Below are 17,523 nucleotides of genomic sequence, written 5' to 3'. Positions count from 1 at the left end.
GTAACTGGGCGCAATATTATTCAGGATTTTAAAAGAGAGTAGCAAAATTTTAAACTCAATGCGATATTTGATAGGTAACCGGTGTAGATCAACAAGAGCTGGAGTAATAGGATCAGATTTTCTGGCTCCAGTAAGAAGGCGAGCCACAGCATTCTGAAGCTGCAGCCTTCGAAGAGAGAAGGCTTGGAGACCACAGTAGAGAGAATTGCAATAGTCTAACCAGGAGGTCACAAAAGTGTGGATAGGTTTTTCCAGGTCCCTGTGTGGTATATAATGCTTAGCTTTAGAAATCTGGCGCAATTGAAAGAAGCCAGATTTAACTACAGATGACACTTGCTTATCGAGCTTAAAGGAGCTGTCCAAGTAGACACCCAGGTTACGTATAGAATCAGAGAGAGAGTTAGCAAGGGGCCCCAGCAGGGGCCCCAGCTGGGCAACAAGCTGGTCGAACACCATAACTTCAGTTTTTTTCTCATTTAAAATGAGAGAGTTATCTGACAGCCAATCTTTGACCTCTCTCAGGCAATCGAACAGGAAGTGCAGTGATGCTGACAGATCATCAGTCAGTTGACAATAAATTTGAATGTCATCAGCGTAAAAGTGATAAGAAATATTGTATTTTTCAAATATGCAGCCCAAGGGTAGCATATACAAAGAGAATAATAAAGGGCCCAATGACAAATTAGTGTCAGCACAAATCAAATAAACAAATAGTTTTACAAAAATTACATTCATTTATGCCAAAGTTGAAAATCTCAAACATGAAAATCATGTTTAAATTTGAAATCCACTTACAATATAATTAAAACAAAGTTCAGAACTGTGTCTGTGTGTTTCATGGGTCACATTTCCTGTGTTTAAAAGACATAATATACAACATTGCTGGTTTGCTGGGAGGAGTAGCGAGCGTAGACATATGAAAGACTGAATTTCTTAACATGATTCAGATATACTTAGCCACTCACAGTTACCAGCTGCTACAATTACTTGTATCCTTTTTTTTTTTAGAGCTGCAGGTGTTGCTGTTTCATATCATACTCATATTCAGTGACCGTGAATATACATCGACATACACTCTTTAGCTTGAGGCATTAATACAGTTTTCACCACAGAGAGCGATAACAATTAGGTTACTGGGAATCAGAGGAACCTGGCTGTGAAAAAAGATAAGATTGTGTGGTGCTTTAAATAAAAGATTAACTCACTGCTAGAAAAAACTGCTACCTGAATATACTGTTTATACTGACCCTGCTGGCAGCTTTGAGCTTGTCTGTCCCTCTCTGAACTTTATTCCAGTTGAAGAGCTTTTGAGCATCTCAACAGGAACCAGACAACTTCAGATCTTTTTCATTTTGAACTCACAGGTTGACTGATTACTACGCTTCGCTACACTGTGCTTAATTCCCCAATGCGCAGTGTACTTACAGGTTGCAGTGGAGATTTTCCTGCATTTAAATGGATATGTTGAGCATTGAATTATAACTTGTGATGCAAGCTTGGAGCATGTTGAATGTTGAATGTTGAATGCATAGCTCCAACTGGCAGTTGTGGTAAGGGGAAAAAGGGGGGAAGGATGGGGGGCAGGTTTTACATTAAAGTAGTTATGAAATAAGTAAGACTTGAAGTAAAAGAAGGAAATTTTTGGAGGACAAGTACCGACTCATCTGTCAGACTAAAATGAAAGATTTGCCACAATTATGGGATAAACTCCCATAAATAGGAGAAAATGAAGGTGAATGCAATGACAGCGCGCATGCATGAATGAGCATTCTCCCAAATGGTGAGTTGTAGGGAAATTCAGCAACGCCTTAATGGCTTGTCTCACCACTCTCCCTTTCTCTTTAGATAGTGAACTCCTGACCACTGAGCTTTACTGAGGTGAGAGACGCCTGTCATTCTGTGCCCATTTTCATTGGATTTTTTGGTGACTTATTGGATATGTTGTCAGTATGCTCTTGGATGAATTATGGAAGGTTGTCCATTACTTTCAGTGTTCTCTATTTTTTACTCTGGTCTTCTCCATCTGTATATATTTGTTTCCTGCTTTGTAACATATGCCTAGCTGCTGGAGCTACTCTCCCAGTCTATCACAGGACTTATGGCTCCTGTTAGTACTGGTACCACTTTGGACCCTTCATATCTGTTTCGGTTGATTCTTTAACCCCTCTCAGTCTTCCTTATAGTGCGGTCACATGGGATTCCCACATCTATTACCGCTGTCCTCTTCTGCTCCTCGTCAACTACTACTGTGTCTGCTTGTTTGGTTGGCAGCTGCTTGTGAATCTGGAACTTAAAATTCCATAAGATCTCTTTTTCTAAACCACTTCTGGTGGTGCGTTCCATCAGGGCTTGAGGAAGTCTGACCCACAGTCAGCACAGATGCTCCTGGACACTATCCTAGGCACTTTTAATTCCCCTGTGTGCTTGTTGATCTTACATATTACAACTACTGTCTGGATTTAGTGGCATCTTTACTGTTCTGTTGCATCAGAGGTGTTCTGATGTCACCATGTGTCACCACCACTGTGCTATCCCTTAGGCCTTTTCTAGTGACTGGCAGCATTAATTGATGCCAGCCAGTTTCTTTGAATGATACTTCCAATGGATTCCTCTTCATCTTCTGCTATCTGGCACATGTAGGGTTCATTTTTCTAATTTAACCATGGATTTTCCTTCTATTATCCTAAATTGTAAGTCTGACACACATTAATTCTCTGGCCCTCTTTTTGTTGCTCATAGATTCTCAGAGTTCTTGACTTTAAGTTGAATATAGCTGAGGACTTCTCATGTCTTGACATCAGTAGCTTCTATCTCCCCTTCTGTCCAGCTTACTTTAGGCAATTTGCTGTAAGAGCAGAATAGACAGGTGCTGCTGACAATGGCTTCATTCTATTTAGCCATTTCAGTGAACCAGCATTTATAACACCAGGCTATCCATAGGGACCCTGAATGGTTATAAAAGTATGAAAATGAGGTAAATTATATGCTACAATATGACTTTTGCAGTCGTCATATCTCAACCCACTGAACGCCAGTGGGTGACCTTTGATTACCCTATTAAAGCACGACTTCACAACTCTCATTAAAGCAGAAATTTAGGCAATATCTTTGGGAAAATCGGTATTTAGTTGTGGTTGGTTTCCTTTCATCCTCATCACAGCTCTAATTTGCTCAAGGGATCATGAGCAGGAAAAGAACGGTCCTATATGTCTGCCATCCCGCCTTCTGGTCACTCCACCGTTTTAGTCCTGATTGCTTCCCCTCTTTCCCACAATACAGCAACACTTATACAATCAGTGAGCAGATCCTGCTGAGGTAGATCGGTGAGTCGATGCCTCTTTCACTCCTGGGGTACAGCTTGAAATCATGTATACCCTGTAGGTGGCTGTATTTGTATCAGCAAGAGAACGGCTCATAACACACACAGATTTTTTTTTAAGAGCCTTAGTAAAAATTCTTCATGAGATTTATGAAATCTGGCTTGCAGGAATCCTAATTTCTCATATCATTTGTGAGGAAATTCATATCGGTGGTGGAAAATACTAATAAACTGATTATTTACTTATTATTTAGCCAAACCCGTCTCAACACAGCATCAGCTGACTTGAACTCCACGGTGAGTTCACGAAGAGTAAATATCACATAGAAGATGCTGAGCATATGAATGAGCACATGCACACACAGCATCCTCAGCTCAGCAGGCGACTAAGTGTCGACACTGAGTGACAGGCAGAATACTGACACTGAAGAGATAGTGACATGCCTAGTAGCTCCAGACTTCCAGACACCTCAAGTATCTCCTGCAAGATATCAGCTCTAGAATTGGTTCAATTACAGTAGATTAGATTACAGTGTTTTACATGAGATGCAGAGATAGGTGCACAAACTGACAGACTGATATAAACAGATAAATGCAGGCATCTAATAATGGACAGTAGTAACTGCCAGAGAAGAAGTCAGGCCAGGTTCCAAACAAGGAAAACAAAATTATCATAACAAAAAACAATGTCAGATATGAGGAAAGACAACACAAATGCGAAGTCATAAACATACACATGCAAGGATATGTGCGATTCTGAAGGCCGGACATTATCATATTCAAAACAATAACAACTCCTGGTGGATTAGTATTCCACTTGTTGACTTCAAAATGCAAAAATAGTACTCTGAGTTAGTGATGGAAACATTCTGATGTGGAAAAAGAGCCAAGGCTGATTGCTAAGTTTTGCCCTGTGAACACACAGACCAGCGGTGGCAGGACAGCAAGGATACGACCAGACTGACAATACAAGCGGTGGCCAGAGAGCGGCCTCAGGACTTGTTTTGACAGATCTGGCTCTTTGGTGTTTGACAAGTTTAAAGCTCTTTCTGGTTGGGGGAAATCCTTTATCTGGAGAGTGTGGGGTAGGCCCTGGAATAAGAATTGCTCCGTCTCCCTGCTTCCATAATGCCTGGCCGATGACAGGATGTCATGCACTCCTCACACTCCAACACTAAAGGGAAAAAAATAAAAACACCCACCCTTGCCGCACACACTCACACTCACAAGGTGCTGGTTGGCTGTGTTGTCATGGAAACTCCATCCTACAGCTGTCAAGTGTTCATCAGTTTCCACAGCAACACCATAAGGTAGAGAGCCTAGACAATTATTTCAGACATAATACAGTTGAAAGGGTCGAAGGGAGCTTTATTAGGTCAAATTACCCATTGCTGAGTTTTAGCAGAGGCAAAGCTTGCGACCATCTTAGTCAGAAAGCATGGGATTTGCTTGCTGATTTGACCAAATTAGGCAGATATAATACTCAAAGTGATGAAGGATTAGGAAGGAGATAACAGGCAACAGGGAATTACTATAATTTCCCCAGCTCTGTAAAAAAAAAACGCAAAACTGAGGCTTTTATAACGGTTTCATTTCAAGTTGGACTGAACAAGTTAACTAAGGTTCTTAGTGTATTTCCCAGATGTTTACATCTTTAAGATGCACATCAATTTGATATGCTTATACTGATAATATAAAAACAACCAACCAAAACTATAGAATTTAAGATATAAAAGTCACTGCTAAACAGTCACTTATTTCTATGTAAATTAAAGTGGTGCAGATATAGCATGTAAAATATATAAAAGTTATTCTAGATAGGAACCAAGTGATCTGTTAACAGTTCACAGTTCAGCATCTGGCAAGGGGCTCATGAGTACACATAGCATGGGTAGCTTGCACATCTGTGAAGGCACAATTGATGCTAATTGTATACTGATGCTACACATGATGAACTGAAGGACAGCTGAGCCCAAAATTCTCATAATTTGAATTAAATACTCAACAAAAACACATTAAATATAAATAACACAACTGAATCAACAAACTAAAGAGGTACCACTTTTAACAATAGACAGTATGAGGTATGGATATAGCCACTGTGACATCAGCCACTACACGCTGCATTTTGAAGGTTCATTGTGAACCAGTCAAAGTTATCTAATGTTAGCATTTAGCCACTGCTATGTTGATATTTTGGACCTAGGGGATTACCTCATATGGATGAAAGAGTGGAGTGTAAATATGTGTGTAAATGTACCTAAGCTAGCAAGCGTGGTTAACAACCTGCATTCATAAAGTTGCCTGTTAGCCTTTTTTGTTCACTTTAAAAAAACAACAATTTTTTAATTCACTTTAGTTAGAGAAATTGTCTTAAAAAATAATACTCATGGCCCTTTGAAAAAAGAAAAAAGTTATACTGAGGAAACACTTTCTGGCTTTCTCATTAAACACTCGTGAGCTAGTTTTTTCAGGTTTTACTTCTTTTGCAGTGCCAGCTCCCCCATTACAATGTTGTGATGGTTTTCTTTCTCCACCTCGAGCTAAATGCATTTCCTTAGGTGAAACTGAGGAGTGGCAGGATGCAGACTGTTGATAACAGGCGCAAGCTGGCTGATTTGAAATGATTCTGACTGACTAAGACTAAAACTGACGGCAATTTTCTGTGTGAAAATTCAATTTTCTTGCCCAATAGCTGGAACTGTCTTTTTTCAATAAGAAAATTCCAAACCACATTCTACATGTATCACAAAACAATGGCTTCAATGTGACTGAGTCTGGGCAATGAAAAGAAAAATAAGACAAAGGAAGCCCTGAATTTTTGACTGGATGAAATCCTACATACAGAAAGAATGAACCCCCCCCCACACACACACACATTCCAAAAACCGAAGGGTTATTAAAATAAGAGGTGATGCAAGACGGTGGAAATTACTGTTGTAAGTCAGTGTCAGTGCACCAAAATGTGCAACTGGTAAAGTGTTTGTGACATCAAACAATGAATTATTGTATATTATGCACCACACCGGTCACAGAATTCAGCATTACATTACTTGTCTTAGCCTGTTATATATTAATAAAGACTGAACACATACTGTATGTGTGCTTAGTGAGCACCAATTGTGGCCTTCCATGTTTACCTTAATGTTGTACTTCTGCTCCTCTGTTGCAATAACATGCCTAAAATTCTGTGTTTGATGACGCTATGCTGCTGGTATATTGAGCCACACCTATGGTTTGTTTACTTTCTCTTTCAGCAAACCAAACTGCATCACTACAAACTACATGAGAATGTTCACTTTGGTTATTGGGCGGATGTATCTGGGCTGGGAGCAACAAAAGCAAATACACGATGGTTCAGATTGGGGCCTGATCACGTTCACACCATAAAAGAACCGCTCAGGAGTTCATTTGGAAACGGACCAAGACCACCTCCTCCAAAGGCTCTCGGTGCTCATCTCTTTCTCTCGCTCTCTGTCTGTGTGTGAGAGTATTTATATATCTTTTTAAAGAGGAAAGCCAAAACAGTAGCACAGAAACAGAAGTCGTTCCTTTCAGAAGTTAAGTGAGGGTTTCACTGACCTGCCTCCATCCCTGCAGCTAGAGGATACAGCACAGCAGGTGTTCCACTTTGTGACCTGAACCATGCATTTTATTTTGAGTCTTGGAGGAACAGGTTTCATAGCTATGGTTCTGTGGTGGCTTGTATAGAACTAAAAAGTTTTGTTTTTTTTAAAAATCAATAGATGCCAAATGAAAGGAACAAATAGGAAAAGCAAGACGGTGGGCCTGGCTCTACTGCCAACAAAAAACGATGAATAAAACCCAGAAGAAGCCTCATCTAATGAAACATTAAAGGTGAAATGTTAACAATGAGGTATTGCAAATTTACCTACGTAGATATTTGAACAGTCAGCAGATTCTACCGTTCCCAAGTGTGAATTTTCACAGACAAGACGTGAAAACGTACATTTTCAGTTTTGAAGAATAGGGCCCTGGATAAGACCCCAATATAATCTCTCTAGGTTTAGAGGTTACTATGCTAATCACATTTTTGACATGTTGAGTCATACTGAGCTGAGCCATGTGTTTGAAAAGAGGATAATACCAACAGAAAACAGAAATATTCATATGACTTTCTGTAATAGTTATGCCTAAATGCTGCTTTGAAAAACCCTCCACACTTACAGGAGTATGACTTTTTTTTTTCTCGAAGACGACGTTCTAAAGAATATCAGATTCATCTAAAGCTCAAAATCTATACTTTGCCTATACCTCTAAGATGGTAATTTCACAAAAACAATACAGTAACATTACTTTAGTGTCCTCAGTGGTAGTTGCAGCATAAAATCAGCATCCACTTTAAGCGAGGTTGCTTCAGTTCTGCAGCAAATGCTATTACCTATCCCTCCACTTTATTCAACGTAGAATAAACAGGAAAAAAAAATCAAATCAAGTATTTTATATCACTTTTAAAACCGCAGCTATATCTCTGGAGTCATCTCCAAGCAGAAAAATACATTTGGGATCAGTCAGATGGCTCACCAATGCCATTGTTTAATAAATATTTTTTAAAAACTCAAATAAAGAGCACTAAAGTTTTGTGCTTTACAGCATATATGTGGCAGTGGCACAACCAGAGAGCTATCAAGCAAGCAAGGGTTATGACATGATGACACGTCTACATTGTTCTGAGAATCACTACGTCTTTGTCTTACAGCGTAACAGACTGAGCCTGTTTCTGTTGCGTTCGTCCATTTCAGCCTTGTGACTGAAAGTTTACGAAGAAGAGAAATGAACTGGAAAATTCGGACAGCTGCTTCTCCAAAAGTCAGAAAACCAGCGCTGCAGAGATGGAAGCAGGTGAGGCATATCTGTGTTTCGGCCATCGGTGCATCACAGTGTGATTCAAATCAAAGCTACAAGTGAGCCGGAGTCGGCAGAGATGAACGCAGCATGGTGTGGCAAAAATAATGTCAATCAGTGTGACAGCTGCACCATAACCTACAGCTCCTCGCTGACACTCACCCCTATCAGCCACTTACCGTATAAATAATTCATTACCAAATGAGGACATTACCACAGGATGCCGTATGACACTCTACATGACTGCTCTTGAGGACCACTGATTTTATTGTGTGTACTCCACTTAGGAGAAAGGTGCACTGAATTTAAAGCAGTTACAGCTACTGAGTGGGTGTTGTGGCTCTGTTCCTGCATATACAGTAGCCTTAGCTGTCAATGTTTTTGTTATACAAAGATTCGTCTGTCAATCTCAATGTTACACCTTGTTACTTAAAACCAAACAAAATAAGGTGTGAAAGAACAGTGTGCACCAGGTTTGACCTTTTGAAACATGTTATCTAATACGTTAACTGCTCAGTGAATCTGCAGTAATAAATAAAAACTCCCCAAAAAGTTGCAGAAACGAGCAATATGCACCTCCTCAAATATGCTCAACACATATGGATTTTATTTCTATAACTAATTTGTATGTATAAGGCAGAGCCTGGTGATGGGACTTTTATGTATCGACTGTGATCAACAGCCAAACATTTCATCTTTTGCTTGTGGTAAGAAAAAAAAAAAAGAAGCATGTTTGCTTTACAAATTATAAAAGCACATATGCATAAAACCACAAGATCAATGCTGCCACTGCAAGTGGTGAGCTATTAGCAGAAGGTTATTTATAAAGGTTGACTACCTGGATCAGTGGCTGACATAATGGCACCAAAAAGGAGGCAGTGAGTGAGGAAGAATTCTTCTTTTGGTTCGCTCAACAGTAGCATCAGTTTGGTGAAGCCGTACATGCAAGCCCTGGGATTGAGGACAAACAGACAGAAGGAAACACTGTGAGGTCATCAGGGAGCGCCAGCCAGAGCAGGTCTATCAGTCATCCCTCTAACCACAGCAGGGCTTCCCCTAGAGTAGTCTGGGTAATGGGGCCAGACGCTACCAGCAGGTGAGTTGACCCGTTTCCAGGCCGTAGCTCCTTTTTACACAAGCGAACACACAAAGCTGCGACTGTGCCGGGAATTTTATTATTTTATCCATGTTAATGCGAATGAGTGTGTATATCCATATGCTCCGAACCCGATCCCACATCCACCTACTAAATGGAACCACCCACCCACGCACGCACACACACCACAAATAATCTTGGGGGTCAGTATCCATCTATCCTAACTGTTTGCATTCTTTTAAGACACTGTTATATACGGTACTCTCCAACATAACAGAACAGCATAAGTGTGTATGTGTGTGTGTGCATGCACAATGACCTAGAACACTAAATATAACCGATTAACAGTCTTTGTGAAGGGCACTTTGACAGAAATATAAATGACACAATATTTTTATCAGCTCTGGAGCCAAATACAAAAATAAATCTAGTATTGTATCTCCACTGTGTTATCTCGCTTATAAAGAAAAAAAAAAAACTGTACACAAAGACTTGATAAAGCGTCCAGTCAGCATTCAACAGTTCAGCTCCTTAGTGATAACTGATGTATGCTGAGTACTAATCCAGTTAGTGTAGGGCATGCCATAATAATCAGTATGCCAGTGTGTCCTCTGGGGAACCTTTCTGTCCGCTGGCATAGCTCTGTTGGTGACAGCACATGACCTGGCCCCTGCAGCCAGTATTTAAAGCACTGTCCTCAGGTCAAGCAACTAAGCTGTGTTATTCGTGTATCTTTAAGGAAGACTTGCGGTTAAGATGATTAATTGTGCATTGTGTGTTTGTGTGTGTGTGTGTGTGTGTGTGTGTGTGTGTTAGACATCCAGAGAGAGAGAGAGAAAATGAGAGAGTCAGGCACAGAAAAAGACAGGAAGAGGACTGTAAATTGAGACAGAAAGATTCCCACACTCTCACGACACTAACTCCCTATGGGATATGACACACTAACAAGCAGCAGGACTGGTCAGCTCTGGTGCCTTAGCATTAAAAACAGAGCACATGAGGCGCCATGAACAAAACCTTTCCTGCTTCCCAGAGGGAACGGGGAAGTTTGACAAATGCTGCTCCAGGTAAAGGAATAATAGATGGAGCAAGGAAGGAAGGCAACATCCTTTAGCCAGTTAATTCCAGGCAATACTTTAAGCACATGACCTTCAAACCCACTTGTTTGAAATGACTGACTGGGGGAGTTAAGATCATTTATACATAAACAGAAAACACAATAAGTAAAAATGACAACTAGTAGAAGCTTTAAAAGCCTATTAAGGAAATGTTAGATGAAATAATGCTGTGGGTTTTGTTTTTTTTTGTGGGGGGGGGGGGGGGGGGGGGGGGGGGGTGTAAATCCTGGACTGTTCAGTTTCTTCTAACCACAAAACGTCTTGAAGTTAAAGCAAGAAAACAACAACTAAGGAATTCTGAGGTTTTCTCACTTGCTCTGTGCAGCAATTAGTGCATCAGTGACAACTGGTTTAAAAAGAGTCTCAAATTCCTTCAGAGTGTGAGAGTGCCATCTAGCTATGTCAGGCTACAATAGCATCAGTAGATATCTGTACTCTCTCCAAAATCAATATTACTCGTGCTGAGTTTGGTGCACTGTAGTGTTTTTACAGAAATTTTGATTAGTCGTAGAACCAAAAGCACAGGTGTAAGCACAGGATTTGACTTATGGGGGCATTTACAGAACACTATTTCATATTACTGGTGACATGTGTTAGATAATGTCCATCCACGTATCCAATTCAGGGTCACGGAGGCATCTGGAGTCTATCCTAGCTGTCACAGGCAAGAGGTTGGGTACACCCTGGAAAGGTCACCAACCTGTCAGAGGGCTAACACACATGACAGACAACCATTCCCACTCACATTCACACCTACAGTCAATTCATAATCACCAGTTAACCTAATCTCAAGCTCATGCATGCTTTTGGGCTGTGGGAAGAGGCCAGAGTACCCAGAGAGAACCAATGTAGAGATGAGTTGCAAAATCCATACAGAAAGCCCACATGCTAGATTCAAACCCAGGACCTTCTTGTTGTGAGTCAGTGCTAACCCCTGCACCATAAAGCTATGCCTGAATTGTTTAACCGTGTTTGTCTGTCATCTCAGTATTTCTTTTACTTCAGTTTATTTGCATAAATAAACAAAGAATTCTTACCCTATGCACATGCAGCTGATTATGGTACCTACAAAAGCGTAGGTGAGAACAGATCCCAGGTTTGCAATGAATCGTTTCTAGAACAACAAATAAAAATTAGTCCAATTAGTAACACTCACAAAACAAACAAGACAACAGTTTAGTAGACATTAAATACATCTGGTGTAAGAATCAGTACAGTGCACCATATGGGAAGTCCTTAACAGATGGACAACCCATGTACATTAAAAGAAATGGCCTTTTACACCCTTTTGGGAGACGTGTCAGGAGAGCAGTCTCACCTGATTAAGAGTGTAAGCTCCATGGAAGATGATGGGTGGCAGGAACAGATTGAAAAGGATCTGCAGATCAAAGGTCTCCTGTAAAAGACAGAGCTGCTGTGTTGGTGACTGACAATGCTTCACGGGGAGCAAGAGAGTCTGACTGACAGACAGATTACATACACAAACACACACACAGTTCATTTCAGCAGCCCTGTTTTGGCAAACATGCACCTTTTCTCAATTGTGTTCAAGTACCTGATATCTCCTTTCTTCAAAAACCAAAACAAAAATACAAAATCAAATTTTGTAAATAACAAAAATGGGATATGTGCTACGTGCATAGGCGTGCCTTAAACCTGCATTCTATCTGAAGGCCACCAGATGGCGATAGTTTTGCAGCCTTATAGAATTCTACTGGAAAAACACATTCCTGTTGAGATAGCGGGCTCACTCACTCACTTTGGGTCATATCAAATTAGCCTATTGTGGTCATACTGTGCTTAAAAATGGATCTTATCTGAGCAGTAAGACCTGCTCCTTCTCGTCACATGTGTGTTTTTAAAGCCAGGTATATGATCGTAGAAACGGTCATATCAAGCCTTCAAAACAAGTCTGCACAAACTATTTGGTTACATCCATCTTTTATACATGTAAATTTTCCACACCTGGAGGCAAAGGTTACCAATGAGTAACCCCACCCCTGGGTTCCTCAGTGCAACATTGGAAATGTTGCATAGAGATAAATAATACAAATAAATAATGTTATAATAGACTTTTTTCTGGTTATATATGAAAATATTAACATTTTAACTTTATGATTTCGTTTGCTGCCCACTATTCCCTCAGTCCTGGTTTTTGTGAAAGTGAACTTAAATCAAAGTATGAGTGAAATACAGTGATTTGCTTCTAATGACCAAAAAGCCCGTGCTGCATGTTGTTAGTTTAGTCTTTATCGTGGCATTTATATTTATACAAGCCAGCTAATGCTGAATTTTTATATCAGTTTCCAAGTTGTTTAGTAATTATTTCTGATTGTTTCCTATGGCTCACCCTCACTGGCTCATGGTCTACCCCGTGTCACCCCGTTTTAGAAAATCATGGAAACGCCCGCGTTCATTCTTATGTACCACTTTTTTTTTTATCTTTTAACTGCTTCCACCTCATGATATATAGCAAAAGCATGCTCTCACCTATCTAGATCTGTGTGCTCAAAAACATTTTAGTAATAAAATGCTACGAAATCTTCTCAACAACAAACTGAACTTTCAATCTGGCAGCTACAGTGCGGTTACATCACTTCAGATCTCTCAGTGGCTCGATGATATAATCACTGTGTACTGCCCAAGTCTTCTGACTCACACTGATTAAAGCAAGGCATAACAAGAAAAGAGAGGTCTAACTGCTTCTGTCAATCTTCATCATAGCAGCTCCCAGAATTTATGGTAACCCAGTGCTACATCCACACAGAAAACAAGTAAATGACATTAAAACACAATCTTAAAAAAAACCCCAACTGCATTACTGTCAATACAAATAAAAACCAGCGTGCACAAGTATTTTTGTACATAGCGTGCTCTTTCGCTGTCTGTTTCTCACCCAAGCCGATGTGATGCAATGCAAGCAGCTAAGCAAGGTAGCCTTTCATGTTCTTCATCCTTGAATCCTTTTTAAGTCTATTGTGGATACATTTTGAAGATCAAAAGGCAGCGATATTCAATTCAGATCAAAATAAAACTACTTTTTTTTGGTTCCTACATTGCACAGGGTCTTACATTGCTCAGAACCTTACTTGAGTTCAATTACATTTCAGGCCAAAGGAGTGAGACGGGGGAAGTGACGCTTGCTGACATACTGCTGTGGTCACAGACATTTAAGAACGACCTAGATTTGGCTTGCTTTAAGGAAGCTTTATGGAAAAAAACAACAACACAGAAGCATGACTATTTAGATGAATGAAAGTAGGCCTCTCTCTGTAAATCCTATTTCCAGGATGCACTGCATTTTGGTGAATATTTACCCAAGTACATGTTGGGGACATTTGGAAGATTGCATTTTTGTTTTTAAATTAATATTTCGAATGCTGTAGAGTCCCCTATAGAGTTAGGAAAGCCAATATGCTTTCTCAGTAATTCAGACTTGAGGTGCTTCTAGAGCTACAAATTGCTCCTTTCTTTGCTACCATAACCCAGCTCAATACAAATTACTATTTTGTGGTTGCAATTACCCACACACCACTATATATATGTTTTTTCCCCATTTATGCAGGCTGTGTATGACAAATACAAACCTGTGCAACACATACTAATACAGATACACTGTAATCAATAAATTATGCATATGCTGGGAGTTTTATACAAAGGGCCACCTGCACCACAGACTTGAGAATGGAGGTGTGTTGTATGCACTAATTGCCTCTTCAGCTGAGCAGCACTAAATTTAATCAGACCACAAACTTTAATGCCTTACTCCCCAGTGGCACGTAATGGACTCAGTAATGCAATGAAATCCTTATCTCTCCCTGCTAGGACCCCATATGTATCAGGCTTAATGGCGTGAAGGCAACACAGAACGGGTCTGACCAATGTAATGGCCTTTGTGGTAGCCTCTGCTGGTTTGCTAATGAGACCCATGCATTCAAAAGGGGCCAAAAAGTCCAAGCCATTAGCGAAGAGTTACACTCGACCGGGATGATTCGCAACGTTCAAGCCTCACTGCTGCCTTTCTCTTGCGGTGAAATGTGGCACCGAGATTAAGAAACACAATTTAGAACGCCCTCGTTCCGCGTTCTCTTAAGCTCGTTGGTGCATGTGTGGCTGAAGCTCCAGTTTATCGTTTGGCTTCTTTGATATGACAAATCTCTGATCACGGCGCTAAAATATGAAAGCGTGGCGGAAAAAAACTGTGTTCATGCTGATGACAGCCAAAGGTCTGCTCTTGAGGCTTAGGCTTTTCTGCTTAGAAGTGATGTTAGAGTCTCTGCTAATTCCTTTTTAACAAATAACTGCTGTGATTAGTTTGCAGCCCCGGGGCTTAAGGTTGCAGCATTACTCCTGTTGCACCTCAGTGACAGAAATAACATGAATTTACGGTACTTGAATAATCCGAATCATTGTCTGTAGGAGCTCAAACCAGATTTCAGATTTCACAAACATCAAACTGGCTCCCATTTAAATGATTTTTAATCATACCATACCCCTTTTTGCGTCTTTTTGTTATCATCAGCAGCAAATCCTTGTGTTTTGGTGTATTATTTACTTTATCAGAGCCCCTCATTCTTGCATCATTACTGTGTTCTCTGACACAGATTGAAGTGTCCAACTTTATCTAAGAGGAAAATGCTGCAATGCCTGTTGAGATGCTATCTTACATCTTTCCTGCACTGCAGAGAAAACTGCTTGCAAGAGTATCTCATTATAAGCCTGCTGCATGTAAACAAGCAGGGAAATGTCTTGAGAGCGCAATTTTGCGAGAAAGCGCTACAGTTGCTAGCAAAAGCTTAATTTAGTTGTTTTGTTGTTTAGTGATTAAATCCGTGTTGTGTTGCTTCATTTTACTTGACTGGAACTGTGTCCATATGTGGTCCCTTAAATTTAATTTCCCTCTGTATGCATGGCACACCTGAAAATGTAATCCCCACTATCTGATCCTGACTAAAACCTTAATAAAGGTTAAATTGCTCTCTCGTCCTCCCTTTCCTTGCACCACCACTCTTGACTTTTTCTAAGAACAAACAGACCATGAGAGTTTAAAGGAAAACCAATAACTAAGAACCATTAGAGGACTCTGTTGATGTAAATAGCCAGCATACTCAAGAGGCACAATATGGATCTGATCCAGGAAAAGACAATGAAAACAAAAGCTATTTCAGTCAAAAGAAATTACATCAGAGGATGAAAAACCATCCTGTATGCAGCTATTTGCTTTCAGATATTCTTAATGCGGTTTTTATTATGTAGTTTATTTTTGTTTTTTTGAGAAAATGTTTATTTTAGGGCAGATTGCTGGATTTATTCTGCTTTGATGTGTTTTGTCAGGGAAGGTGAAATCAAACAACCATAGTTACTACAGTTACCTCAGGATGTGAGCTAAACTGGCGTTTTTCATTTCCGACATGTCCGTGTGGCGTGATGTTGACCATCGTGATGTCAGAAGTGTTCGCTTGCTCATTTGCTGCTGTTGTGTTCCCCGGACACTGCTCTCCTTTATCAGTCCATATTAATCTCACAGTTAACCCCAGAAGCAAACCTGCAAAAGAATTACAAACAGCAAAAACTGTTATTAAAGGGGTAATTCACTATATTACACTAAAAACAAAAACTTTGGGTTCTGGAAAAGAATGAAAGTGCAATGTGCCACATGTTGACATAAATGTGCACATTTTAAAACTATTTCCATGCATCAAGTATAGGACAACTGATTGCTTGTTACACCTGCATATCAGGAGTCATCTAAAGATGCTGTGTTCTCGTATAAAATGATGAATAAAGCAAAATGAGATGCCGGTGTCCAAAACTGCATGCCTATGAAACCCCAGAAATGTCTTCTATAAACATTTTCGATACATCCTTCAAGCCCCGAGTCCAGGAAGTATTGCTGAATAACGGCTTCCGTAGTCTGTAAATATTTAGGCTACTTACCATAAAACATTGCAACCCCAGCTTCATTTACCAATTTATATTTGAACTGCTTTAATTTCCACACACTGAGGATAGTTATGAGTGCCAGGGTGACAGCAGCGAACACCGGTAACGCTACAGTATCTTGTTTTTGCTGCACAGCGCCCGACATCATCAAAAGCCTGGGTCAAACTTTTCGGAAAGAACTGCTACTTTTTTTGGCTCAGACACAGCAACATCCGCATCAGCAGCGCCCTGAGAGCCCGTGCTGCCTTCAGTAATACTTGGAATTTGCAGTTTTTTCGTGCGAAGGCTTGGAGGGGAAAAAAGCACCATATTTTTAATTGAAAAAAAGAAAGATAAGATAATGTAGGGCAATAAAAATGTGTTGGTATGTTTTTCTTTTTCTTTTTTTTTTTATAAATGACGAAATACAGAGCTGCTTTATGCTTCGTCATTAATGCAACACAAATGTAGGCCGATGAAATCAGATACAATCAAAGAAAAGTTAAGCACACGCAAGAACTGGACATTCAGAGAGAGATATATTAAATCCTTTATCGCGTGGGAAAAGAATACGTGTCACAGTTACTTACCTGTTCTGCTGACATTATGTTTTTGCAAAGCAATAAAAAATATTGACGGTGTTTTCGTAAGCCACAGAAAATAACACACGTTGGGTGTCATCCTCCTATTTTCCAGCAGATGGCAGACAATGCAAACATATGAAAGCGTGATTCTCAGCTGCTGCGATATTTGATCGTACTGTTTATCGTTCTTTATCAGTAAGTGAATCATTCATAGTCATAAATTAACAGAGAATAAAATAAAATTAAGTGGTTTATGAATTAGTCTTTATTTTAGGCCACATTGACTGAGCACGACATCTTTTACCTGCAGTGTATTGTCTTTCTTTTATTTTATTTTATTGTGCTTTTGTTGACTGAAAAAACTGAAAAAAGTATATCAATTAGGCCTTGTATGAGTTTACTTTAACTATGCAGCCGTTTATATTAGCAGTATGGTTTCTTTTACTTACCACCTCTAGCATCTTTCTTCCCTTCTCACATTAAACTAAACGGTACAACAATCTAAAATGAACATTAATTTCAGGTAATGTTACAAATTCCTTAAAAGGCTGGTGTTAGCCTAATTGGAGCGACATGAAAGGAAAAAAAAAATAGAAATTCTGGCAAAGTTTGCACTGG

At 39.9% G+C, this 17,523-nt stretch overlaps 1 protein-coding gene across 1 annotated transcript in view; it reads right to left on the bottom strand.

The window, feature by feature from the left end:
• LOC146380394 (sodium/hydrogen exchanger 9-like) overlaps positions 1–17,515 on the bottom strand; it is a 67,958-nt gene extending 50,443 nt beyond the window's left edge. Inside the window, exons 1-5 of the mRNA XM_084939449.1 lie at positions 16,337–17,515; positions 15,772–15,944; positions 11,718–11,795; positions 11,437–11,513; positions 9,024–9,136 (exon numbers count right to left, since the gene is read on the bottom strand). Coding sequence (XP_084795575.1) covers positions 9,024–9,136; positions 11,437–11,513; positions 11,718–11,795; positions 15,772–15,944; positions 16,337–16,490 — 595 coding nt within the window. The 5' untranslated portion in view covers positions 16,491–17,515. The remainder of the gene's footprint in view (positions 1–9,023; positions 9,137–11,436; positions 11,514–11,717; positions 11,796–15,771; positions 15,945–16,336) is intronic.
• Between the last annotated feature and the right edge of the window lie 8 nt (positions 17,516–17,523).

Source organism: Perissodus microlepis, chromosome 9 (assembly GCF_051167445.1).
Source record: "Perissodus microlepis isolate ML-2025 ecotype Zambia chromosome 9, ASM5116744v1, whole genome shotgun sequence".
Taxonomy (NCBI): domain Eukaryota; kingdom Metazoa; phylum Chordata; class Actinopteri; order Cichliformes; family Cichlidae; genus Perissodus; species Perissodus microlepis.
Note: the sequence above shows the minus strand (reverse complement) of the source record. Positions and strands in the feature narration are given on the sequence as shown.